The 27,021-nt window shown below is 46.9% G+C and overlaps 1 protein-coding gene across 1 annotated transcript; it reads right to left on the bottom strand.

The window, feature by feature from the left end:
* Positions 1-223: 223 nt before the first annotated feature.
* On the bottom strand, positions 224-27,021 carry LOC308664148 (perilipin-3-like). Its single transcript, XM_081321164.1, has 8 exons — positions 26,945-27,021; positions 17,208-17,278; positions 16,717-16,912; positions 14,597-14,679; positions 9,138-9,435; positions 7,009-7,208; positions 3,038-3,169; positions 224-1,014 (listed from the first exon to the last, which is right to left on the bottom strand). The coding sequence occupies exons 2-8, from the start codon at positions 17,268-17,270 to the stop codon at positions 595-597; spliced, it is 1,392 nt and encodes a 463-aa protein (XP_081177290.1). The 5' UTR covers positions 17,271-17,278; positions 26,945-27,021; the 3' UTR covers positions 224-594.

Here is a 27,021-nt window from a genome sequence, read left to right as displayed (position 1 = left end):
CTGAGCCAGCCACGCTGAGGGGAAAGGGAGAGGTTTCCAAGCTGAGCCATGCTGGCTCAGGAATTCTGGGAGTTGAAGTCCACCAGTCATAAAAGAGCTGAGGTTGCCTACCCCTGGCCTAGGCCTAGGCTGCTTTATGACTGGTGGACTTCAACTCCCAGAATTCCTGAGCCAGCCATGCTGAGGGAAAAGGGAGAGGTTTCCAATCTGAGCCATGCCGGCTCAGGAATCCTGGGAGTTGAAGTCCACAAGTCATGAAGGGGCCATAGTTCCCTCATGCTGGCTCGGGAATTCTGGGAGTTGAAGTCCACCAGTCATAAAAGAACCAAGGTTGCCCACCCCTGCTATAGACCAACTCTACATCCGGTGGAATTACTTGTTTGTACTTTTAGAGCAGGGGGTCTTCAAACTTGGTCCTTTTATGACTCGTGGACTTCAGCTCCCAGAATTCCTGAGCCAGCATGGCTCAGCTTGGAAACCTCTCCCTTTCCCCTCAGCGTGGCTGGCTGAGGAATTCTGGGAGTTGAAGTCCACCAGTCCTAAAAGGGCCAAGTTTGAAGACCCCTGCTCTTGAGCTTCGTCTCCTGCCACGCTCTATAAAGAGGTCTCTTCTGCTCCCTTCCTGGGCTCCGCACCGCGTTTGTCTCGGGGGTCTTCTCCTTCCTCCTTCCCCTCCACGCCGGGCTCGTAAGGCAGTTCCACCAAGCTGGGGGCAAACGGCCCCACCACCCAGGGCAGGGGGACGTTCTGCACCACGTAGTCCACGATCTCGTCCACCGAGCCCCGGGCCGTGGCGATCCGCCGGCAGCTCTGGGCCAATACGGCGGGAGGCACCTCTTCGAAGGAGCGGGCGGTCGAAAAAGAACGGTTTAGGTCCTCCGCCGTGTGCCAGATCAGCCTGGCTTTGTCTTGGATGCTGGCGGGGAGACCCTGGAGCTGGGAGAGGAGGGTCCAGCAGGAGAGCTGCACCCGTTGAGCCAGCCCACGAAACGTGGTCAGCGTCCGGGACTCGAGCTAGGAAAGAGCAGAAGGCAGGGCCTCAGCAGAACTGCGCTTCCTCAGATTCATCTGTCAGGACGGCGTCCGTCTCTCACTCTTCCTATCATTAGCACACCTCCTTTTCCAGGATAATTCCTCCTCCTTTCTTTTTTATTTATTTATTTATTTATTTTAATTCCATTTATATCCCGCCCTTCTCCGAAGACTCAGGGCGGCTTACAAGCTTAGCAGTAGCCTTCATTCTATGTATATGCCTGCTTATTAGGGCTTTCACACACACCCCAAGCGGCATTATTACAAAGTCAGCTTAATTGCCCCCAACAGTCTGGGTCCTCATTTTACCTACCTCGGAAGGATGGAAGGCTGAGTCAACCTTGAGCCTGGTGGGACTCGAACCTGCACTAATTGCAGGCAGCTGGTGTTACTTAAGGAGGCATTAGCCCACTGCTCCACCAAGGCTTCCTCCTCCTCATCCTTTCATCTTCCTCCTCTCCTCTGCCCTCTTTCCTCTCCTTTCTCCTCCTCTCAATCTTCCTCTGCCCTCCTCCTCCGCCGCCTTCTTTCCTCTCCTCCTTTCTCATCCTCCCTTACCCCTCCTCTCCTCCTGTCTTCCTCCTCCTCCTCCTCTCCTCCTTCTTTCATCTTCCTCTGCCCTCTCCTCCTCCCTTCCTCTCCTCTCCTCCTTTCTTCTCATCCTCACCTCTCCCTCTGGTCTTCCTCCTCCTCCTCCTTTCCCTCCACCTTCGTTCTCCTTTCTTATTTCTTCTCCTCCACCTCCTCTCTTCTCCTTTCATCCTCTTCCTCCTCTCCTCTGCCTTTTCCTCTCCTCCTCCTCACCTCTCCTCCACATCCCCTTCCTCCTTTCTTCTCCTCTTCCTCCTCCTCATTCTCCTCTTCCTCTCCTCTCCTCCACCTATTATAATAATAGTAATAAAGTTGGAAGGGACCTTGGAGGCCATTTAGTCCAAGCCTCTGCTCAGGCAGGAAACCCTACACCATTTCAGACTCTTCTTAAAGACTTCCAGTGTTGGAGCATTCACCGCTTCTGGAGGCAGGTTGTTCCACTGGTTTAATTGTTCTCACTGTCAGGAAGTTTCTCCTTATATTCTAGGTTGCTTCTCTCCTTGATTAGTTTCCATCCGTTGCTTCTTGTCCTGCCTTCAGGCGCTTTGGAGAAGAGCTTGACTCCCTCTTCTTTGGGGCAGCCCCTGAGATATTGGAACACTGCTATCATGTCCCCCCTCACCCTTCTCTTCATTAAGCTACACATACCCAATTCCAGCAACCGTTCCCTACATGTTTTAGCCTCCAGTCCCCTAATCATCTTTGTTGCTGTTCTCTGCACCCTTTCTAGTGTCTCAACATCTTTTTTACACCGTGGTGACCAAAACTGGAGGCCGTATTCCAAGCGTGGCCTTACCAAGGCATTGTAAAGTGGTATTAGTACTTCACTTGATCTTGATTCTATCCCTCTGTTAACGCAGCCTAGCACTGTGTTGGCTTTCTTGGCAGCTGCAGCACACTGCTGGCTCCTCCTCTTCTTCCTTCTCTTCCTTTCCTCTCCTCCTCCTCTCCTCCTCCTCCTCCTCCATCACCACCACCAAGTCTCCTTCTCCACCATTGATTTCTCTTTCTCTTTCCTCCCCTTGACATACTATCATTTCTTTTAATGACCAGTTAGAACAATTCAGCTACCACAATTAAATCGGTGGAACCGACATTTATGCCTCCAGAGGTGGTGGGTGCTCCGTCACTGGAGGTGTTCAAGAAGAGACTGGACAGCTATTTGTCTGAAATGGTACAGGGTCTCCTGCTTGAGCTGGGGGTTGGACTAGATGACCTCCAAGGCCCCTTCCCACTCCGTTATTCTGCGATTCTAGCCACTGTGCTTTACGAAACGCGGCTCAGCATGTCGCAGCACGCGATCCTTCGTGGCGAGTGTGAACTCAGATGTTCCCAGCAAAAACAAACAAATAAATAAATAAATAAAAAGAATTGAAACTGGAAATAAACAGGTGAGAAAGAATGGCAAAGCTACCTCCGGCTGTGCTGATGAATCCACCTGCTTGCCGTTCTCAGCATGCATCTGGCTCCAGACCAGCCACATCTGGAAGAGTTTCTCCTGGCCATTTTGCAAGCTCTGGTCCACCCCGTGTTTGACGTGTTCGATCTAACAAAGGGCAAAAAAGCGGAGGAGTTTTGCCAAGTGTTAATTTTTACGAAAAGGCTCCTATCTTCCAGCATGCCCGTATACTGCGTGATCCTGAGCAATGGGCCTTTATACAATTAGTCCTCAACCTACGACAAGCGACCCCCAAATTTCTGTGTCATGGCTCCGACGGATGAAACTCTTCAAAGGACTTCGAGGCATTGTTTACTTCAAAGAATCTTTATTTGAGTAGCATAATATCGGCACTAACATGTTGTTGTTAGCTGCGAAGTCGTCTCTGACCCATCGTGACCCCATGGATGACGTTCCTCCAGGCCTTCCTGTCCTCTACCATCTTCTGGAGTCCATTTAAGCTCACGCCTACTGCTTCAGTGACTCCATCCAGCCACCTCATTCTCTGTCGTCCCCTTCTTCTCTTGCCCTCAACCTTTCCCAGCATTAGGCTCTTCTCCAGTGAGTCCTTCCTTCTCATTAGGTGGCCAAAGGATTTGAGTTTCAGCTTCAGGATCTGGCCTTCTAAGGAGCAGTCAGGGTTGATCTCCTCTAGGACTAACCAGTATGATCGCCTTGCAGTCCAAGGGACTCGCAGGAGTCTTCTCCAGCACCGTAGCTCAAAGGCCTCAATTCTTTGGCGCTCAGCCTTTCTTATGGTCCAACTTTCACCGCCGTACATTGCAACTGGGAAGACCATAGCCTTGACTATGCGCACTTCTGTTGGCAGGGTGACGTCTCTGCTTTTTAGTGTGCTGTCTAGATTTGCCACAGTCTAAGCCAAAACCTGAGTCTCCCCACCAACACATAGTATCAAAGCACAATTCCCTCCCCCAATTAAGAGTCATAAATCACATTCCCCAATTAGTTTGAAATGCAGGCTTCCCCTCCAGTTCTCCAGCCTGCCAATTCTTATCATCTCTTATTTCAATAACCTTGGTTCTCACACTAGGTTGAGTATTGTTATGTCTCGCTAAACTCTCATGCACGTTCCTCCCCTCCAGCATCATCTAACTAACTCGTAACTCCAAGAGTAAAACTTAAAATGGTTGCAGCTCCATCCGATGTTAGCAGCGTCGACCTCCTGTTTCTAAGTGAAACATTTGTTCAGTGAGCTGTGCCCCATTTTTACGACCTTTCCTGCCAGTTGTTAAGTGAATCACTGCAGTGATCAAATTAGTGACACGGTCCTTAAGCGAATCTGGCTCCCACCCCCCATTGACTTTGCTTGTCAGAAGGTCGCAAAAGGGGATTGCGTGACCCCCCCCCCGGGAGCACTGCAACGGTCATAAATATGAGTCAGTTGCCAAGCGTCTGAATGTTGATCACATGGGGATGTGTGAAAAATGATCACAAATCACCGTTGCAACTTTGACCGGTCACTAAACGAACTGTTGTAAGTGGAGGATTGCTTGTAGCAATCGTTCAAAGTTACAACAGGATGGACAAAAGTGACTATGACCGGTTTTCGGACTTATGACGGTTACCGCATCCCTAGGGTCACGTGATCAAAATTTGGACGCTTGGCAACTGGTTCATATTTATGACGGTTCCAATGGCCCAGCATCACCTGTCACCATTTATAACAGGGGTCTTCAAACTTGGCCCTTTTATGACTGGTGGACTTCAACTCCCAGAATTCCTCAGCCAGCATGAGTTGAAGCCCACCAGTCATAAAAAGGGCCAAGTTTGAAGACCCCTGAGAGTCTGGATCCAAGCCCACAGTTTTATGAAAATGGCCGACTGAGGAATTCTGGGAGTTGAAGTCCACCAGTCATAAAAGGGCCAAGTTTGAAGACCCCTGAGAGTCTGGATCCAAGCCTGCAGTTTCATCAAAATGGCCGACTGAGGAATTCTAGGAGTTAAAGTCCACCAGTCTTAAAAGGGCCAAGTTTGAAGACCCCTGAGAATCTGGATCCAAGTCTGCAGTTTCATCAAAATGGCCGACTGAGGAATTCTGGGAGTTGAAGTCCACCAGTCATAAAAAGGCCAAGTTTGAAGACCCCTGAGAGTCTGGATCCAAGCCTGCAGTTTCATCAAAATGGCCGACTGAGGAATTCTGGGAGTTGAAGTCCACCAGTCATAAAAGGGCAAAGTTTGAAGACCCCTGAGAGTCTGGATCCAAGTCTGCAGTTTCATCAAAATGGCCGACTGAGGAATTCTGGGAGTTGAAGTCCACCAGTCATAAAAGGGCAAAGTTTGAAGACCCCTGAGAGTCTGGATCCAAGCCTGCAGTTTCATCAAAATGGCCGACTGAGGAATTCTGGGAGTTGAAGTCCACCAGTCATAAAAGGGCAAAGTTTGAAGACCCCTGATTTATAACTTCCCAGCCAGCTTCCAACAAACTCAGTGGGGAAAAGCCAGATTCTTTTAACAACCAAATGATTCACTTAAGAACTGCAGTGATTTCTTTTACAAGTGTGGCAGAAAAGGTCCTAAAATGGGGGCAAAGCCCACTTAACAACAGCCTTGCTTAGCAACTGAAATTCTGGGCTCAACTGGTCATAACGTGAGGACTGCTTCTACTTTCTAGCATTCCTTTTTCAAAGTGGGCAAGTTTTAAGATATGTGGACTTCAACTCCCAGAATTCCCTGGCTAGGCTAGGCCAGGGAATTCTGGGAATCGAAGTCCACACATCTTAACAACTGCCAATTGTAAACTTTCCGTAAGATTTCCCAAGCAATTCTGACCTTTCCATAAGTATTTTGTGCTCAAAACACATCCACCATAGTTGGAAAGATTTGTTACGGTCTGCCTTGTTTAGTGACATGTTTTAAACCTTGAAACTTTTTGTTCAACTTGATAAATCAGCCTTAACACCCTGCAAAATAATGCTGGTTTGGTCAGTCTCTGAAGCTTGAAGCCTAGAAAATGTGATGCCTTGACATCACAGCGAGTCAGCCAATGGGAGCTAGGAATGTGATGCCTGCACTGTGACATCACAGCGAGTCAGTCAATGGGAGTTAGGAATGTGATGTCTGTACTGTGACATCACAGCGAGTCAGCCAATGGGAGTTAAGAATATGTGAAAGCTGCCTTGTGACACCACAGTAAGTTAGCTAATGGGAGTTAAGACTGTGATGCCTGCACTGTGACATCACAGCAAGTCAGCCAATGGGAGTTACGAATGTGTGATAGCTGCCTTGTGACATCACAGCGAGTCAGCCAATGGGAGTTAAAAATATATGATAGCTGACTTGTGACATCACAGTAAGTTAGCTAATGGGAGTTAAGACTGTGATGCCTGCACTGTGACATCACAGCAAGTCAGCCAATGGGAGTTACGAATGTGTGATAGCTGCCTTGTGACATCACAGCGAGTCAGCCAATGGGAGTTAAAAATATATGATAGCTGACTTGTGACATCACAGTAAGTTAGCTAATGGGAGTTAAGACTGTGATGCCTGCACTGTGACATCACAGCAAGTCAGCCAATGGGAGTTACGAATGTGTGATAGCTGCCTTGTGAGATCACAGCGAGTCCGCCAATGGGAGTTAAAAATATATGATAGCTGACTTGTGACATCACAGTAAGTTAGCTAATGGGAGTTAAGACTGTGATGCCTGCACTGTGACATCACAGCAAGTCAGCCAATGGGAGTGACGAATGTGTGATAGCTGCCTTGTGACATCACAGCGAGTCAGCCAATGGGAGTTAAAAATATATGATAGCTGACTTGTGACATCACAGTAAGTTAGCTAATGGGAGTTAAGACTGTGATGCCTGCACTGTGACATCAATGCAATTCAGCCAATGGAAGTAAGCATTTTCTCTGCTAAGAAGCATGTGCAAAGTTCAAAAAAAAAAGACATAAACATCTCAAGATTTTTCCCCCCTTTTTCTTACCAGCACTAAAGTCTGGTGCATCTGGCCCAGGGCATCTTGGGTGCCCTCCTTGACGTCTTTCAACTTAGCCAGGAAATGCGGGAAGACGCGGTGGCGAAGCTTGCTGGACAAGGACCCAAGCCGCACGTAGTAACTTTTCCGTTGCTTCTGCTGCTCCACCGGGCCCGTTTCGAAGCCCTCCATGGAGGTAGCCAGTTCAGCTGGAAGAAAAATGGAACCCCACACCATCTCATAGCCCGGAGGTTCAAAGTTGAAGTAAAAGGTACTTAAGAGCCCTGGTGGCGCAGTGGTTAGAATGCAGTATTGCGGGCTAATTCCGACTGCCAGCAGTTCGATCCTGACCAGCTCAAGGTTGACTCAGCCTCCCGTCCTTCTGAGGTCGGTAAAATGAGGACCCAGATTGTTTTTTTTGGGGGGGGGGTGGCAATAGGCTGTAAACTGCTTAGAGAGGGCTCTAAAGCACTATGAAGCTGTATATAAGTCTAAGTTCTACTGCTAACTATCGTCTACCTATCTATCATATATCTCTATGTGTCTGTCTCTCTCTCTCTTTCCTTCCTTCCTTCCTTCCTGTTTATCTACAATATCTGTCCATCTATCATCTTACAATATCTGTCACTTTCTATCTGTCTGCCTATATTCTCTCTCTCTCTCTCTCTCAAGAGCCCTGGTGGCGCAGTGGTTAGAATGCAGCATTGCAGGCTGACTCTGCCCACTGCCAAGAGTTCGATCCTGACCGGCTCAAGGTTGACACAGCCTTCCATCTTTCTGAGGTCGGTAAAATGACCCAGATTGATTTGGGGGGGGGGGTAATAGGCTGTAAACTGCTTAGAGAGGGCTCTAAAGCACTATGAATAATAATAAGTTGGAAGGGACCTTGGAGGTCATCTAGTCCAACCCCCTGCTAAGGCAGGAAACCCTATACCATTCCAGACAAATGGCTGTCCAGTCTCTTCTTAAAAACTTCCAGTGTTGGAGCATTCACCGCTTCTGGAGGCAGGTTGTATATAAGTCTGTATATAAGTCTAAGTTCTACTGCTAACTATCGTCTATCTATCATATATCTCTATGTGTCTCTCTTTCTCTCTCTTTCCTTCCTTCCTTCCTTTCTGTTTATCTACAATATCTGTCCATCATCTTACAATATCTGTCACTTTCTATCTGTCTGCCTATATTCTCTCTCTCTCTCTCAAGAGCCCTGGTGGCAAAGTGGTTACAATGCAGCATTGCAGGCTGACTCTGCCCACTGCCAAGAGTTCGATCCTGACCGGCTCAAGATTGACACAGCCTTCCATCTTTCTGAGGTTGGTAAAATGACCCAGATTGATTTTTTAGGGGGGGGGGTAATAGGCTGTAAACTGCTTAGAGAGGGCTCTAAAGCACTATGAAGCGGTATATAAGTCTAAGTGCTATTGCTAACTATATTTATCTGTCATATATCTTTATGGATCTATGTGTCTCTTTCTTTCTTTCTTTCTTTCTTTCTTTCTGTCTTTCTTTCTTTCTTTCTTTCTTTCTTTCTTTCTCTTCCCTCCCTCCCTCCCCTTTTCTTTCTTTCTTTTTCTCTTTCTTTCTTTCTTTCTTTCTTTCTTTCTTTCTTTCTTTCTTTCTTTCTTTCTTTCTTTCTTTCTTTCTTTCTCTTTCTTTCTTTCTCTCTCTCTCTCTCTTTCTTCCTTCCTTCCTTCTTTCCTTTTCTTTGTCTTCTTTCCCTTCTTCCTCCATCTTCCTCCCTTTCTTTCGTATTTATGCAGTGCCCCAGGGGGTCAGATGATCTCCCTTGGGACCTTCTGACAAGCAAAGTCAATGGAGAAGCCAGATAAACTTAACAACCGTGTTACTCACTTAATAACCGGGGCGATCCACTGAGCAACAGTGGCAAGAATGTTCGCAAAATGAGACATGATAACTTTTATTGCCTTTTTTTTTTAACTACGAGCGCACTTTGGCCCATATTAAAAATGGCCTTCTCTCGCCGGCCTCTCAAAACGGGGCAAAGCTCACTTACCTTGCTTTAGCCACAGAAAGTTTGGAACCCCAAGTGCGGTCGTACATTGAGGACAATCTGTCGTATCCACTGGGGGGGGGGAATTTTGGGGAGCACATCTGGATCGGGGAAAATTAGCACTCACCGAGTTCTCGTTCCGTCATGGGGAGATAGTAATCGACTAATTCTTCTGACTTGCCCAGCATCGTATCCATACTGATGGCCGCCATCTCACCCACTCTGGAGCGCATAACGCTGTTCACACTCCCTGCCACGACGGAATGGGTTATCTCCAGGCTGCCCTGGACGGCCCCCTTGGCCACGGCCACCATCCCGCTCACGCCACTGGACACGGCCTCCTTCGCCCCGTGGACGGTGCCGGAAACGACAATTTGGGCTCCGGTGATTTTGTTCGACAACAATTCCTTGATGTCTGCTACCACCTGGAGGAGGGAGATAAACCAAGAAGCATTGCGGCATCCTCGTCTTCAAGAATGCCCTCGTTTTTAGAACGTAGGCGGTCCTCAACTTACGACAATTTGTTTAGCGACTGGAAAAAGGGACTTAGGACCGTTTTTAACCCTTACGACCATCGCAGCATCCCCAGCGATTAAAATTTGGACGTTTGGCGACTGAGTCGTATTTATGACGGTTGCGGCTTCCCCGGAATCATGCAATTCCCCCTTTTGCATGTTTCATTCTGTACAGCATTAACCTTGTGAACTCTCAAGCGTCCTCCTTCCGTTATATATTCAAGGTGGATGGTGTTTAATATTTATTTGTTGTGTATGTGTAGGGGTGGGTGGGTCTATACATATGTTGTATATAGTATGTTTAGGTGTGTGTCATGTATGTGTTCCACTTTGAGAGCGGGCAACTAAATTTCATTTTTGATGTGTGCCCGTTGGGCCCACAGTAAAAAAATGACAATAAAGTTTGTCTTATCTTATCTTATGGAACAACCTGCCTCCAGAAGCTGTGAATGCTCCAACACCGGAAGTTTTAAAGAAGAGACTGGATAGCCATTTGTCTGAAATGGTATAGGGTTTCCTGCCTGAGCAGGGGGTTGGACTAGATGACCTCCAAGGTCCCTTCCAACTGTTGTTGTTATTATTATTATCATCATCATCATCTATCTCTTGTGACCTTCTGACAAGCAAAGTCAACGGGGAAGAATCCGCATTCAATTCACAGCCGTGTTACTAACTTAACAGCTGCAGTGACTCGCTTAACAACCGTGCCAAGAAAGGATACAAAATGGAGCAAAACTCTCTTTTAACAAGTGTCTCGCTTAACAGCAGAAATTTTGCGCTCAATTGTGGTCGTACTTGAAGGACTATCTATCTGTGGTTGCTAAGAGTCAGTGTTGACTTGAGGGCCCCCAAATCACTCACTCAATCTTCTCTTAATGTCCCAAAAGTGATTTTTATTCAGGAGGCAACTGGACTTTCTGGTTTTCCTTTGAAGACGTTTTCGCTTCTCCTCCAAGAAGCTTCTTCAGGTTCTGACTGAATGGTGGGGGAATGGAAGGATTTATACTCCTTGCAGAAAGCTGATCATTTGCATCCTTTTAGAGAGTCGTTGAGGCCACTTGGAGGTTTATCTGTGTCCTCAGAGTCACCCGAGTGGTGCAAATGGGTGTGGAGCCTTCTTGGAGCTGCTGAAAGGACTAGCCATATAAATATAAATCCTTCCCTTCCCCACCATCCGGTCAGAGCTGAAGAAGCTTCTTGGATGAGAAGCAAAACATCTTCAAAGGAAAAACAAAAAAAAGTCCATTTGCCTTCTGAAAAAAAAGGGACAACCCTGACCTGGATTGACTGAGCATCTCCACGGACATTGAGCCGTGCGCTTTGGGAGGAACACCCTTCGGATGGTGCGGGAGGATGAACGCATTCCCAGAAAACATTCCAGGCTCCAGGAACCGTTTGCGCTTCAGTGTGAGAGGCAGACAACACGGACTCATCCCCAACAGCCTGCGCCCGTCTTCAACGGTAAAGGGACCCAGGGCAGGAAACATCCTGCTGCCAAGGAGGCTCCACACCAGGAGTCTTCAAACTTGGCCCTTTTATGACTTGTGGGACTTCAACTCCCAGGATTCCTCAGCCAGGGAATTCTGGGAGTTGAAGTCCACAAGTCATAAAAGGGCCACATTTGAAGATCCCTGCTCCACGCCCATTTGCACCACTCAGGGGACCCTGAGGACACAGATAAACCTCCAAGTGGCCTCAACGACTCTCTAAAAGGATGCAAACGACCAGCTGTCTGCAAGGAGTATAAATCCTTCCATTCCCCCACCGTCCAGTCAGAGTTGAAGAAGCTTCTTGGACCAGAAGTGAAACGTCTTCAAAGGAAAAACAAGAAAGTCCAGTTGCCGCCTGAAAAAAAAAGCACCTTTGGGACAAGGTGAGGAGTTCTAATCTGAGTTGTAAGCATTTTTGGGTGGGTGTTCTGCTGTAACTTTGAACAGTCACTAAGCGATCGGTTGTAAGTCGAGGACTACCTGTACCAGCCTCACAAAGCATCTACTCTGGGATCTGTTAGGGAGGAGCTGTCTTCGCTCTCTTTCTCATACACAAAGTATCTGAACTGAATTGCCTCTTTCTCCTCTGTCTCCAAGGAGTATAAATCCTTCCGTTCCCCCACCGTCCAGTCAGAGCTGAAGAAGCTTCTCGGAGGAGAAGCGAAACGTCTTCAAAGGAAAAATAAGAAAGTCCAGTTGCCTGCTGAAACAACCACCTTTGGGACAACCAGGACCTGGAGGACTTGAGAATCTCCATAAACATCTTTAAGAGAAGATGTTTTTCCCCCCCATCCCCCCTAGGACAGGGCTTTTCAACCAGTGGTACGGGTACCACCTGTGGTACATTGGCACCTGGCAGGTGGTACACGACCATCCTAGAAAAGTGGTAGCGGGGGAGGGGAATGAGCTGAACCGGTGGCAGCACCGCACAAGCCTGAGCGAGGGACGGCTGGAGCTGCAGGGCTGTCAGGGCTCAGCGGAAGCGCCAGGATCAGCGCCAGGATCCAGCTGGAGCTCAGTGCTGATCCCGGTGCTTCTGCTGAGCCCAGAAGAAGCGCCGATCAGCTGGAATGTTGCAGCATCTCCAGGGTCTTGTGATTTACATTCAGACGCTTGGCAACTGATTCATATTTATGACGGTCACAGTGTCCCAGGGTCATGTGAAGTGACCAAAACCTGCTGCAACCACCCAGCAGAGGGGGGGAATAAAAACCAAACACCCCCCACCCCACCCCTGCTGCCAATCCTCAACAGAAATGCTCACAACGACGAAAACCTCGGACAGGAGGAAGAGCGCCACCGGGCGGGTAGGCAGGTGTCTTGCTCGGCTCTGGCTTGGGGGGGCACTTTTTTCAGTGCCATTATAACTTCGAACAGTCACTAAGCGAGCTGTTGTAAGTCGAGGACTACCTGTACTTCATCACTTTTTTCCTTTTTTTTTTGGTCATCAATTTTTTGACCCCTTGCTAGGCGACTGGTGGTACTCGGATGCTGCCATAGCCTAAAAGTGATACAATGGGTGAAAAGGTTGAAAAGCCGTGCCCTAGGCTCCAGTTTTGGGTTTCTGCTGAAGTTGCTCGCTCACAATTAATTGGATCTTCCTCTAGATCTGCAGGATCACACAAGGCAGGTCCCCAAGGCTACGGATGCTGAAACGAGCCCGTTAAAACATGGCAACCCTTCATTTCAATCTAACTTGCAGGAAAGGTCGAGTCTCATTATAACCACAGCTGCTTTCTGAGCACGTTCATTTTTAACCGCTTGCAATTCTGCTCAGCAATTGCTTAACCCCACGCTTTGCAAAAGCAAAAGAAAAAACACGGACAGTTTCTAGAAATTGGGATCCAGGTTTCCCCCCCCTCCCCCTCCCCCGGATTGATGGCCACCTGTGGAAAACAGCCAAGACCTGAATAAACTGGCTCTAAATAAATACAAGAATGTATCCAGACCATGCATGCAAATAAGGTGATAAATATCGAACAAATAAATGATAAGCTATTCTCCAAAGCGCCTGAAGGCAGGACACGAAGCAAAAGATGGAAACGAATCAAGGAGAGAAGCAACCTTTTGGATTAAAATTTGGTGGAATATGCAAAAGATATTTAAGAAAAGGATAAAGTTTTCTCCGCAATTGTTTTTATTGGGTATTATTACAGATACTACTGTTATAGATACTAAGTTGATGTTGAATTTAATTACGGCAGCGAGACTTTTAGTAGCACAATATTGGAAGAAGGAAGAACTGCCGACTATAGAAGAGTGGACTTTAAAAGTTTCTAATCTGGCGGAAATGGCAAAGATTTCAGCGTATTTGAAAGAACAATCGCAACAGAGATACATTGTGGAGTGGAGAAGATGGATTGAATATATTCAGAATAAACATGGGACTAAAAAGTTTCATTTAGCATTTGAATAAGTAGTGGATTTATATGATGTATAACTAGTTAGTAGTTATTTTATTAATATTTTGACTACGGAGAGTTAAAGTGCGATAGAATTTAATGTTTTATTGTTGTTAGCATATTTTAGATTATGCTTATTTGTATTTTTATACCCTGTATTCAGCTCTGGGAAGTCGGGGAGGGGGAGGGGAGGGGAGGGGGGGTTGGGGAGGGGGGAGGCAGAGGAGGGGGTTTTTTTGTATTTAAAAATGTATTGTAAAACTTTTCAATTAAAAAAAAGGAGAGAAGCAACCTGGAATTAAGGAGAAACTTCCTAACAGTCAGGACAATTAACCAGTGGAACAGCTTGCCACCAGAAATCATGGGTGCTCCAACGCTGGAAGTTTTTTTAAGAAGAGACTGGATATCCATTTTTAAAGAAAGGCAGATGAGGAGGAGAAGACTGTCCCAGGGAGTCCTCGACTTACAACAGTCCATTTAATGACCATTCAAAGTTACGGCACTGGAAAAAGTGACTTACGACCGTTTTTCACACTTACGACCGTTGCAGCATTTCCCCCATAGTCACGTGATCAAAATTCAGACACTTGGCAGCTGACTCGTATTTATGACGGTCGCAGTGTCCCCAGGGTCACAGGATCCCCTTTTGCGACCTTCTGACCAGCAAAGTCAATGGGGGAAGCCAGTTTCACTTAATGACCGCGTCACTAATTTAACAACTGCAGCGATTCATTTAACAACTGTGGCAAGCAGAGTGATAAGCTGGGGCAAAATTCACTGAAAGCCTGTCTTGCTTAGCAACTGAAATTTGGGGGTCAACCGTGGTCGTAACTCAAAAACTACCTCTACTTGCCTAGGAGTGGTTTTGCCTCGACATTTTTCCCCAAAAGGATGTAAATATGGAAATCCTTGAATCCAAGACTAACCGACGCTAAACCCCGAAACATTTCTGAGCTAGGAAAGTGGATTCACACAACCTGCTAGCTTGGTCCAAAGTAGGGCTCTCGGGGATCCACTCCCTGTAAAGATCCTGTCTGCCATCTTGATTTCCCCTGAACGGATGGGAGACCACACAGAGATCAATCATGCTGACGTGGTGGTGGACTGACTCTGCAACGTGATTCAAGCAAAACTAGATTCCTAATGAAGCCAGAACGCCTGTGGCAAAGGGCCACGTACCTTCTCAGATGGCTGCTGTAGGATAGGTAGTTTTTCTTCCAATTTATCCAGTCCTTTGCATGCATACACGTTCACGGTTGCAACTGGGAAGAGAGAGACAGAAAGACGGATCAGCTGGGTCCACACAATCCCCTTTGCTAATTTAAGAAATGTTTCTAAATATTGGTAATTTTCAGATGTGTGGACTTGGACTTCAACTCCCAGAATTCCATAGCCAGCATCTGTGGACTTCAACTCCCCAGAATTCCCCAGCCAACATCTGTGGACTTCAACTCCCCAGAATTCTCCAGCCAACGTCTGTGGACTTCGACTCCCAGAATTCCCCAGCCAACGTCTGTGGACTTCGACTCCCAGAATTCCCCAGCCAGCATTTGTGGACTTCAACTCCCAGAATTCCCCAGCTAACGTCTGTGGACTTCGACTCCCAGAATTCCCCAGCCAACGTCTGTGGACTTTGACTCCCAGAATTCCTCAGTCAACATCTGTGACTTCAACTCCCAGAATTCCCCTGCCAACGTCTGTGGACTTCAACTCCCAGAATTCCATAGCCAGTATGCTGGATGAGGAATTCTGGGAGCTGAAGTTGATACAGCTTAAACTTGTCAACATTGAGAAACACACTTTCTCAGGAACAGAAAATTTTTTTTGCACAACTCTCAAACTATTTGGGAATACTTAAACAAAAAAAACACACAAAGACAAATACACAAACACACCAGACCAGCAGTTCCGCTGGGATCCATAGAAATAATTTTTTTCATCATCTTGCCAGCCACCACAGCTGCAAAAAATTGTTTCAAGGTGCTAGTCCTCAGGACTGCTTGAATGATGATGGCCTCAGCGTGGCTGGCTCAGGAATTCTGGGAGTTGAAGTCCATGAGTCATAAAGCGGCCTAGGCCTAGGCCAGGGGTAGGCAACCTTGGCTCTTTTATGACTCGTGGACTTCAACTCCCAGAATTCCTGAGCCAGCATGGCTCAGCTTGGAAACCTCTCCCTTTCCCCTCAGCATGGCTGGCTCAGGAATTCTGGGAGTTGAAGTCCACCAGTCATAAAGCGGCCTAGGCCTAGGCCAGGGGTAGGCAACCTGGGCTCTTTTATGACTGGTGGACTTCAACTCCCAGAATTCCTGAGCCAGCATGGCTCAGCATGGAAATCTCTCCCTTTCCCCTCAGTGTGGCTGGCTCAGGAATTCTGGGAGTTGAAGTCCATGAGTCATAAAAGAGCCAAGCTTGCCTCTACCCCTGGCTCTAGTTTAAGGAAAAGGACCAGGGGTGACATGATAGCAGTCTTCCAATATTTGAGGGGCTGCCACAAAGAATAGGGGGGTCAACCTATTTTCCAAAACATTAGAGGGCAGAAGAAGCAACGGATGGAAACTAATCAAGGAGAGAAGCAACCTAGAATTAAGGAGAAATTTCCTGACAACTTGCCTCCAAAAGCTGTGAATGCTGCAACACTGGAGGTTTTTAAGAAGGGACAAGACAACCACACGTGTGAAATGGCGTAGGGTTTCCTGTCTGAGCAGGGGGTTGGACTACAAGACCTCCAAGGTCCCTTCCCACTCTGTTATTCTGTTAAAGCACTATGGAGTGGTATATACGTTTAAGTGCTATTGCTATTAAGAGTGCACAGAAGAGCAAGAAAGATGATTAGGGGACGGGAGGCTAAAACATACAAGGAACGGTGGCTGGAATTGGGGATGTCTAGTTTAATGAAAAGAAGGACTGGGGTGACATGATGGCAGTCTTCCAGTATATCAGGGGCTGCCCCAAAGAAGAGGGAGTCAAGCTATTCCCCAAAGCACCCCAAGGCAGGAGAAGAAGCAACGGATGGAAACTAACCAAGGAGAGAAGCAACCTGGAATTAAGGAGAAATTTCCTGACAGTGGGAACAACTAACCAGTGGAACTCCCTGCCTCCAGAAGCGGTGAATGCTCCAACACTGGAAGTTTTTAAGAAGAGACTGGACAGCCATTTGTCTGAAATAGTATAGGGTTTCCTGCCTGATCAGGGGGCTGGACTAGAAGACCTCCAAGGTCCCTTCCCACTCTGTCACTCTATTGTATTCTAAATGTCGAGCTGCCACTTCCCCCAAACACCGCTCTGCCCTTCTTACTCACTCTGAGGCTCCAGCCTGGTGACCAACGGTTGGGCACCGCACAGAGCAGCTGCCGTGAGGGTCTTCACCCCTTTCTCAGCCACATCGCAGACGGACCTCACGTAGGGGCTCGTCTCCTTGGTGCAGGCGTAGGCAGAGGAGACCAGGTGGCAGGTGGAGCTGACCAAGGGAAGGTGGGCGACCCGACGGATCAGGTTCTGCAGGGAAGAATTCCCGATGAACTCAACAACAACAACAAAAAAACAGCTGCCGAGTTGAAGGGGCAGATCGTAGCTTGATGGCCACCAGTTGCCGATCAGACCTCAAAACTTCCCAACTGGGACCCTCCAGTCATCCATCGGCTGGCTGGGTTTTCTGGGATGTGACGCGAACGCAACTGCCGTGGTTTCCGCAACATTGCCGTCACCCAACCCACGACGGCTTGTTCAGCCGATCAGGGTTAAAACCAATCAGGGTTAGGAAGGAAGTGGAAATCCAGGCTGAGGAACTTACCTGCTCCTCCATCTTGTGACCATCAAGAAGCAGATGGTTCTCCTCTTTTTCTTCCGATGCCATGGGAGGCCCTGAAAAGCAGAGGAGGAAGTAGTTGGAACATGTGGCCCTCTTCTGGGGGGTGGGGGGTGTGTTACAATTATGGGATGGTCAGGTAAAGGATAGCGGGAAGGATGCTATTGTATTTTATACAATAATAATAACAACAACGAGAGGAGGAGGAGGAAGAGCGAGGAAGAATAAGGAGAAGAAAAAGGAGAAGAGGAGGGGGAAGAAGAGGAAGAAGAAGGAAAAGGAGAAGAGGAGGAGGAAGAGGAGTAAGAAGAAGGAGGAGGAGAAGGAAAAGGAGGAGGAGAGGGGTTAAAATTAGGGGATGGTCAGGTAAAGGATAGCGGGAGGGATGCTATTGTATTTTATGCAATAATAATAATAATAACAACAACAACAGCAATGAGAGGAGGAGGAATAAGAAGGAGAAGAGGAGGAGGAGAAAGAGGAAGAAGAAGAAGGAGAAGAAGGAGAAGAGGAGGAGGAGGAATAAGAAGGAGAAGGAAAAGGAGGAAGAGAGGAGGAGGAGAAAAGAATAAGGAGAAGGAGGGAAAGGAGAAGAGGAGAAGGAGGAATAAGAAGAAGGAAGAGGAGGAGCAGAGGAGGAGGAGGAAGAGGAGGAAGAATAAGAATAAGGAGGAGGAGGAAAAGGGAGAAGAGGAGGAAGAGGAAGACAACAAGGAAGGGGGGAGGAGGAGGGGGGAGGAAGAGATTCAAATAAAAAGTTCCAATCAAAATATAAGTATTCAGCAAGGAGAACACAAGGGCGTCAACAAGAATCCGATTCTAAGAATAGAAACCTGGAAATTTTGGAACACGATATTCAAAAATAACCACCTCCCGAACGTTACCAGGCTACTCTCGGCCCGGCCTGGCCTGGCATCTGGCAAACAAACGCCCCGTTTTGGATTCCATTAAAACTTTGGTTCTGTACATTGTGAACTCAGACGCTGGACTTCAGGATGCCTTCAGACTTGGCCCTTTTATGACTGGTGGACTTCAACTCCCAGAATGCCTCAGCCAGGCAGGCGTGCCAGCAACCGGTCCGCACAAACCAGCAAATCCCCATCCGCAGGATGCAGGCAGCACACAAAACCACGCAACCCTCTGTGTAAAAACCTGTACATGGAACCACTTCCTGGTGCCCAAAAGGTCGGGGACCTCTGCTGTAGAGCATAATCTGAATCCAACCATCGGGGAGTAGGGAAGGGAAAGGAATAATAATAATAATAATAATAATAATAATAATAATAATAATAATAATAATAATAATAATAATAATAATAATAATAATAATAATAATAATAATAGGCAGTCCCAATGATACGCTACCCAGCTGGAATTATCAACTGGACATTGGCCAAATTGGAACACCTAGACCGGAAAACGCGTAAACTTTTGAACACGCACCACGCTCTACATCCACAAAGTGACATCGACAGGTTGTACCTGCCAAGAAGAATAGGGGGGCAGAGGGCTACTGCAAATCCACCAAACTGTAGAAGAAGAAAAACGAAGTTTGAATGACTATGTAAATCAGAGTACAGAAAAATTGCTGCAGGCTGTGAAAACGGAGAGCATTATAAAAATAACAGAAACAGAGGCAGAATATAAGGAAAAACGGCTGGATGACAGATTAAATAGATGGAAAAGCAAAGCTTTGCATGGACAGTGTTTGAAAAACATTGAAGGAAAATGCGATAACAATTTGACATGGACATGGCTTAAGATGGGAACCATCAAGAAAGAAACAGAAGGCTTAATACTGGCTGCTCAAGAACAAGCACTACAAACTAATGCCATGAAAGTGAAGATACAAAAATCTACTGACAATCCAAATTGCCGACCTTGCAACGACAAAGTTGAAACTGTTTCACATTTAATATGTGAGTGCAGCAAAATCGCGCAAACTGATTACAAAGCTAGACGTGACCAAGTTGCTAAACTAATCCACTGGGCATTGTGTAAAAAATACGACTTGCCTGTGTCCAAAAAGTTGTGGGAACATAGGGTGGAAAAAGTTGTCGAGCATGAGAGGGTGAAGATCTTGTGGGACTTCCGAATACAGACAGATCTCCATTTGGAACACAACATGCCAGATATCGCAATCATAGAGAACCGAAGCATACAGCTGATTGATATCGCTGTACCAGGAGATGCCAGACTCGAAGAAAAAGAACTGGAAAAAATTACAAAATACCGCGACCTGGCCATCGAATCTAGCACGATTATGGTTGAAACGTGTAACAGGGATACCCATTGTCATCGGGGCACTGGGAACCATGTCCAAAAACTTTGCAAAACACATCAAGAAATTGCAACTTCCTGCAATAACTCCAGCAAAGCTACAAAAAACTGCGCTACTCGGAACATCTTACATTTTAAGGAGATACCTGGTTGATACCTAGGACGCTGGCAGCAACCCGTGTCAACCATCAGCGCCAGTCAATTTGAGTGTTCAGTTGACTGAGTTTCATGTTTAATGAATAAAAGTTATATAATAATAATAAATAAAGAGTTGGAAGGGACCTTGGAGGTCATCTAGTCCAATCCCCTGCTCAGGCAGGAAACCCTGTACCATTTCACACAAATGACTGTCCCGTCTCTTCTTAAAAAACTTCCAGGGTTGGAGCACTCACAGCTTCTGGAGGCAGGTTGTTCCACTGGTTAATTGTTCTAACTGTCAGGAAGTTTCTCCTTAGTTCTAGGTTGCTTCTCTCCTTGATTAGTTTCCATCCATCCAGCTAATGCAAACATGCTCAGAAAATTAACGTCTGTCCCACTGGGCTCCTTGCCAGGGGCAAATATAAGACCTTAGATACTTTGGGATAGTTGTTGTTCTTTCATGCTGGTGCCAGGAAAGTCACCTTGTGACAACTCACACAGAAATACAATCCTTGGGTACAAGGTGTTCATACAAGAGTCCTGCAGAATTATCTCCTTATTTGGTGAAGACACAACAGGGGTGCAACAATTCGTATCCATTATTAGGCAGACTGGCCCGGCGCCCACAGCCAAAACCCAATCATTTATCCTTCAGCTGGAAAGAATAAAGACAACGTTAGGACTTGCTTCAGCTTTGAAAAATGCTGCACAAATATCAGTCCGTGAAAGGCAAATCCGATAGAAAAGGGACAGGTTGACCCTCAGACCGACGGCCTCAAGCGCGCCCTGCCTTTCTGTCGTCAAATGAGTTTCGCCCCATTTTATGACCTTCCTCGCCACAGTCGTTAAGTGAATCACGGCAGGTCACAAGTTAGAAACCCGGCCGTTAAACGAAATCTGGCTTCCCCGTGGACTTTGCTCGTCGGAAGCTCGCAAAAGGGGATCACGTGATCCCGGGACATTGCAAATGGTCAAAAATAGGAGCCCGTTGCCAAGCATTTGAATTTAGATCTTAAGACCAAGGGGAGTCTGCAACGGTCGTAAGTGTGAAAAATGGTCATGAGTCACTTTTTTCAGTGCCGTTGTAAATTCGGTCACTAAGCGAATTGTTGTAAGTCGAGGACTCCCTGTGATTCAATTTTTAAAACTCAGCCGTTATAGTAACGGCTACCAAAATTTACAGCCCTTCACTAGTCCTTGACTTATGGACACAGTCGCAAGCAGAGTTTCCATTCCTTAAGCAAGGCAGCTGTTAAATGAATTGTGGCCGATTTAACAACCAACCCCCCTGTTCAATCAGGAGACACAGCCTACACCCTTTCAAAGAAATAAGCTGTCCAGTTTCTTGTTAAAAACCTCCAGGGTTGGAGCACCCACATCTTCTGGAGGCAGGCAGTTCCACTGGTTAATTGCTCTCACTGTCAGGAAATTTCTCCTTAGTTCTAGGTTGCTTCTCTCCATCCATTGCTTCCTGTCCTGCCTTCTGGTGCTTTGGAGAATAGGCTGACCCCCCTTTTCATTGTGGCAGCCCCTCAACTTTGGAAGACTGTTATCATGTCACCCCTGGTCCTTCTCTTCATTAAATTAGACATACCCAATTCCAGCAACCGTTCCATATATGTTTTAGCCTCCGGTCCCCTGATCATCTTTGTTGCTCTTCTCTGCACTCTTTCTAGAGCAGGCATGTCAAACTCGCGACGTCACGTGACGTTGTGTGACGTCTCATGACTTTTTCCTCATTGCCGGCAATGGGGTGGGCGCGGTTACAGCATGATGCATCCAGCCCGCGGGCCGGCAGTTGACATGCCTGTTCTAGAGTTTCAACATCTTTTTTTACATCGTGGTGACCAAAACTGGATGCAGGATTCCAAGTGTGGCCTTACCAAGGCGTTGTAAAGCGGTATTAACACTTCACGTGATCTCGCTTCTATCCCTCTCTGTAAATGCAGCCCAGCACTGTGTTGGCTTCAAAGAAAAAGTAAAATTAAGTCCAGTTGGCTCCTGAAAAAGCACCTTTGGGACAATCTAAGATCCTATGATCAAAAATTGGGCACTTGGCAACTGGCATGTGTCTGTGACAAGTTATGGCATCCTGGTGGGTCATGTGATCGCCATTGGCAACAACAACAGCAACAACAACAATTTATTTATTTATTTATTTGGATTTATATACCGCCCTTTCCCGAAGGACTCAGGGCGGTTTACAGGGTGTTAAAAGAAAAATCAATACAAAAGTTAAAAACAATTAAACAGATTAAATCAGTCCCTGAGAGAAAATAAAAAACCCCAGATAAAATTAAAATTCTCAGCCTGGGCCAGACAGCTCGAAAAGCCAGGTCTTCAGATCCCGGCGGAATGAACGGAGGTCGGGGGCAGTCCTAAGCTCCGTGGGCAGCTGGTTCCAAAGGGCAGGCGCGCCCACTGAGAAGGCCCTACCCCTGGGTGTTACCCACCGGCAATCTTTAAGCGGCGGCACCCTGAGAAGGGCGGCACCCTTCTGGGTCAAGAAGCAACAGTGAGAACTGGACACGGAACCACTGATTGGTTCAAAATTGGGAAAGGAGTCTGGCAAGGCTGTATACTGTCGCCCTGCCTATTTAACTTATATGCAGAGCACATCATGAGAAAGGCAGGGCTAGATGAATCAAAAGTTGGAATTAAGATTGCCGGAAGAAATATCAACAATCTAAGATACGCAGATGATACCACTCTAATGGCAGAAAGTGAAGAAGAACTAAAGAGCCTCTTGTTGCGGGTGAAGAAGGAGAGTGCAAAAGTTGGCTTGAAACTTAACATTAAGAAAACCAAGATCATAGCATCCGGCCCTCTCAATTCCTGGCAAATAGATGGGGAAGAAATGGAGGTAGTGACAGATTTTATTTTCCTGGGCTCCAAGATCACTGCAGATGGGGACTGTAGCCAAGAAATTAAAAGACGCTTGCTCCTGGGGAGGAAAGCCATGGCAAATCTAGACAGCACACTAAAAAGCAGAGACATCACCCTGTCAACAAAAGTGCGTATAGTCAAGGCTATGGTCTTCCCAGTTGCAATGTATGGCAGTGAAAGCTGGACCATAAGAAAGGCTGAGCGCCAAAGAATGGAGGCCTTTGAACTCTGGTGCTGGAGAAGACTCCTGCGAGTCCCTTGGACTGCAAGGCCATCAAACCGGTCAGTCCTAGAGGAGATCAACCCTGACTGCTCTTTAGAAGGCCAGATCCTGAAGCTAAAACTCAAATACTTTGGCCACCTAATGAGAAGGAAGGACTCACTGGAGAAGAGCCTAATGCTGGGAAAGATCGAGGGCAATAGAAGAAAGGGACGACAGAGAATGAGGTGGCTGGATGGAGTCACTGCAGCAGTAGGCGTGAGCTTAAATGGACTCCAGAAGATGGTAGAGGACAGGAAGGCCTGGAGGAATGTTGTCCATAGGGTCGCGATGGGTCGGACACGACTTCGCAGCTAACAACAACAACCCTGAGAAGACCCTCCCTGTGGGAGCACACTGGACAAAGGGAGCTTGATGCTGGCAGCAGGTGTTCCCTCAGATATCCCGGACCCAAGCCATTTAGGGCTTTATAGGTCATCACCAGCACCTTGAATCTCACCCGAAGGGCAACCGGAAGCCAATGCAGCTCGCGGAGTAGAGGTGTTACATGGGAGTATCGGGAAACCCCCATCACAACTCGCGGGGCCGCATTCTGCACCAGCTGAAGCCTCCGGGTGGTCCTCAAGGGCAGCCCCATGTAGAGAACGTTGCAGTAGTCTAAACGGGAGGTCACGAGCGCATGAGTGACTGTGCGTAGGGCATCTCAATCCAGGTAGGGTCGCAACTGGCGCACCAGGCGAACCTGGGCAAAAGCCCCCCTGGTCACGGCTGCTATGTGATCTTCGAAATTGAGCCGTGAATCCAGGAGGACGCCCAAGTTGCGAGCCCTATCAATGGGGGGTAACACCTCACCCCCCATCGTTAAAGATGGAATAGTCTGGTTGACCCGAGATGCCGGGATGCACAGCCACTCAGTCCTGGCAGGATTGAGACGAAGCCTCAATAATAACAATAAAGTTGGAAGGGACCTTGGAGGTTCATACTTATGACCGTTGCGGCATCCCAAGATCGTCACGTGATCACTTTTTGCGACCTTCTGCCAAGCAAAGTCAAGGAGGGACGCCAGGTTCATTTAACGACTGCCTAACTTAACTGCAGTGATTCTCAAGGAACTGGCAGATGTGATCTCAGAACCACTGAACTATATTTTTCAAAGATCCTGGAGCACTGGGGAACTACCAGAGGACTGGAAGAGAGCTGATGTAGTTCCCATCTTCAAAACAAGGGGGGAAAAATGGATCCAAGAAATTACAGACCTATCAGTCTGACCTCAATACCTGGGAAGATTCTGGAAAAGATAATCAAACAACGAATCAGCGAGCACGTAGAGGCAAACAAAGTCATTTACTAAAAGCCAACATGGGTTTGTCAAAAACACATCATTCCAGACAAATCTTATTGCATTCTTTGACCAAGTGACAAAATTAGTGGATCAGAGGAATGCTGTGGATATAATTTACTTGGGCTTCAGTAAGGCATTCGATAAAATAGATCACAACCTACTACTTGATAAGATAGAAAAATGTGGGTTAGGCAGCATCACCACCAGATGGATTCGTAGCTGGCTGACAGGCCGTACTCAGCGTGTGGTCCTCAATGGAACTGCATCTACATGGAGGGAAGTCTGTAGTGGGGTGCCCCAGGGGTCTGTTCTGGGCCCAGTGCTCTTCAATATCTTCATCAACGATTTGGACGAGGGGATAGATGGGGAACTCATCAAATTTGCAGATGACACCAAGCTGGCAGGAATAGCCAACACTCCAGAAGACAGGCTTAAGATACAGGAGGATCTGGAGAGACTCGAACACTGGGCGCTATCTAACAAAATGAAATTCAACAGTGAAAAAAGCAAGGTTTGCAGTGATCTGCTTAACCGTGTAAAAAAAAAAAAAGGTCGTAAAAATGGGGCATGACTCACTTAGCAACCACTTTGCCCAGCAATGAAAATTCTGGTCCCAATTGTGGTTGTTTAAGTCAAGGACATCATCATCATGATGTTGGAAGGGACCTTGGAGGAGCATTTGCAACTTCTGGAGGCAAGGAGTTCCACTGGTTAATTGATCTGTCAGGAAGTTTCTCCTTAGTTCTAGGTTGCTTCTCTCCTTGCCTAGCCCTGAACTAGACATTCCCAATTCCAGCAACCGTTCCTTATATGTTTTAGCCTCTAGTCCCCTGATCATCTTTGTTGCTCTTCTCTGCACTCTTTCTAGAGTCTCGACATCTTTTTTACATCGTCTTGACCAAAACTGGATGCCGGATTCCAAGTGTGGCCTTCCCAAGGCCTTGTAAAGTGGTATTAGTACTTCACGTGATCTTGATTCTATTCCTCTGTTAATGCAGCCTAGCACTGTGTTGGCTTTTTTGGCAGCTGCAGCACACGGCTGGCTCATATTGAAGTGATTGTCCACTAGGACTCCAAGATCCCTCTCACAGTTGCTACTATCGAGCAAGGTACCCCCTATACTATTACCTGTGCATTTGGTTTTTCTTGCCTAAATGTAGAACCTTACTTTTTTCACATATCCTTCCATCCTCCATTCCTCAAAAATCAACAGGGTTAGGAGTTTTGGCCTCCCGAATTCCGGTCTGCTCCAAACCCCTCAACAGTTTTACCTGCCAACAATCTAGTTCTCCAAGACCTCTTTGACCCCTAAAGTTTCAAGTAGGAAGAAGGAATTGCTAATAATTTCTCCTTTTTTTTAAAAAAAAAAAGGCTAATAAAAACTTGTATTAAAACCGCAACCTAGCCTACAGCTCCCTTCTCGCTATCCAAACACAGGTAGTCCTCAACGTACGACCGCAATTGTTAAGCGAAACATCTGTCAAGTGAGCTTCGTCCCTTTTGACGACCCTTCCTGGCCGCGGTTGTTAAGTGAACCAGCGCAGGGGATAAAGTTAGTAACCCGGTCGTGAAGTGAATCGGACTTCCCCCATTGATTTTGCTTGCCAAAGGTCGCAAAAGGGGATCAACAGGACACAGCGACGGTCATAAGCATGAGTCAGTTGCAAAAGCCTTTGAATTTCGATCACGTGACCCACGGGGATGCTGCAACGGTCGTAAGTGTGAAAAACGGTCATAAGTCATTTCCCACCCACCCACCCACCCTGGGGGCTGTTGTAACTTTGAATGGTTACTAAATGAGCTGCTGTTAAGTCTGTAAAAGAATTGCTAATTTCTGGAGGAAGTAAGTCAACAGTCTAGAAGTGTTGTATGTGTATGGCTGCATGTATTCAGGATGAGTGTGTGAGAGGGAAATATAGTTTTAATTAAGCTGACTTTGTAATAATGCCGCTTGGGGTGTGTGTGAAAGCCCTAATAAGCAGGCAGATACATAGAATGAAGGCTACTGCTAAGCTTGTAAGCCGCCCTGAGTCTTCGGAGAAGGGCGGGATATAAATGTAATAAAAATAAATAAATAAAAATAATGCCACCCACCTCGTCTAAGCCACTCTAGGCAATTCACAACAGAAATAAATACAATATACAAACTTATCAAAACCACCACTAAGCTTTTTTTTTTAAAAAAAACAACAACAGAAAATCAAGGTCAGCAGCTGGATTCAACAGGTCCCACACTCCTTTTAAGCAAGAAAGGAAAACCCGAAAGATTCCACAGGAAAGGAAATATTTACTACCATTTTATGTTACCAGATGAGAGATTTTTTTCCCCCCCAGAAAGTTATTTTTTGTTCTTCAAACCGCCACGCGAAGAATGTTATGGCACTTTAAAAAAACCAACCAACCTGGCATAAATAAGTTTGTTTTTTTGTTGTTTTTAAATCACCCTTTTCAAACGGCAAAAAAGGATTTTTCATTGTTTTGGCTGCTTGGCACGATGGGTACGACTCAGGGAAAAAAAAACCTCTTTCAAAATTTAAAATCTTTTTTTTTTAAATCGCCATCAGAAGAAACCAGGCGATTAGTCAAGGGCTGTACGGGAAATAAGTCTAATCTGCCAGTTTGGGCGGGTGAGAAGCAGCCCGTTCGCGAGTTGTAAGAAGGCACAATGGAATTTGCACGGCACGCGTTCCCACGCACGCGTTTTCCCACGAAATCTCAGCCACCGACTTCTGCAGCCACGCTTAATCGCGGAATCATTGGAAAACTCTCCCTCGAGGCAGGCAGCTCTAACTCTCACGCCTTCCACACACACCCCCACTGCACGTAACTTTCCAACCCGGTGGAGTCACTCCTAACCTGTTACTCAGCGCGACCTTCTTACTCCGCGTTCCGATCTCGAGGCGTAACACGCCGATCGCAACTATGACTCCTGC

This window comes from Vipera berus (genome assembly GCF_964194415.1).
Source record: "Vipera berus genome assembly, chromosome: 1".
NCBI lineage: Eukaryota > Metazoa > Chordata > Lepidosauria > Squamata > Viperidae > Vipera > Vipera berus.
Note: the sequence above shows the minus strand (reverse complement) of the source record. Positions and strands in the feature narration are given on the sequence as shown.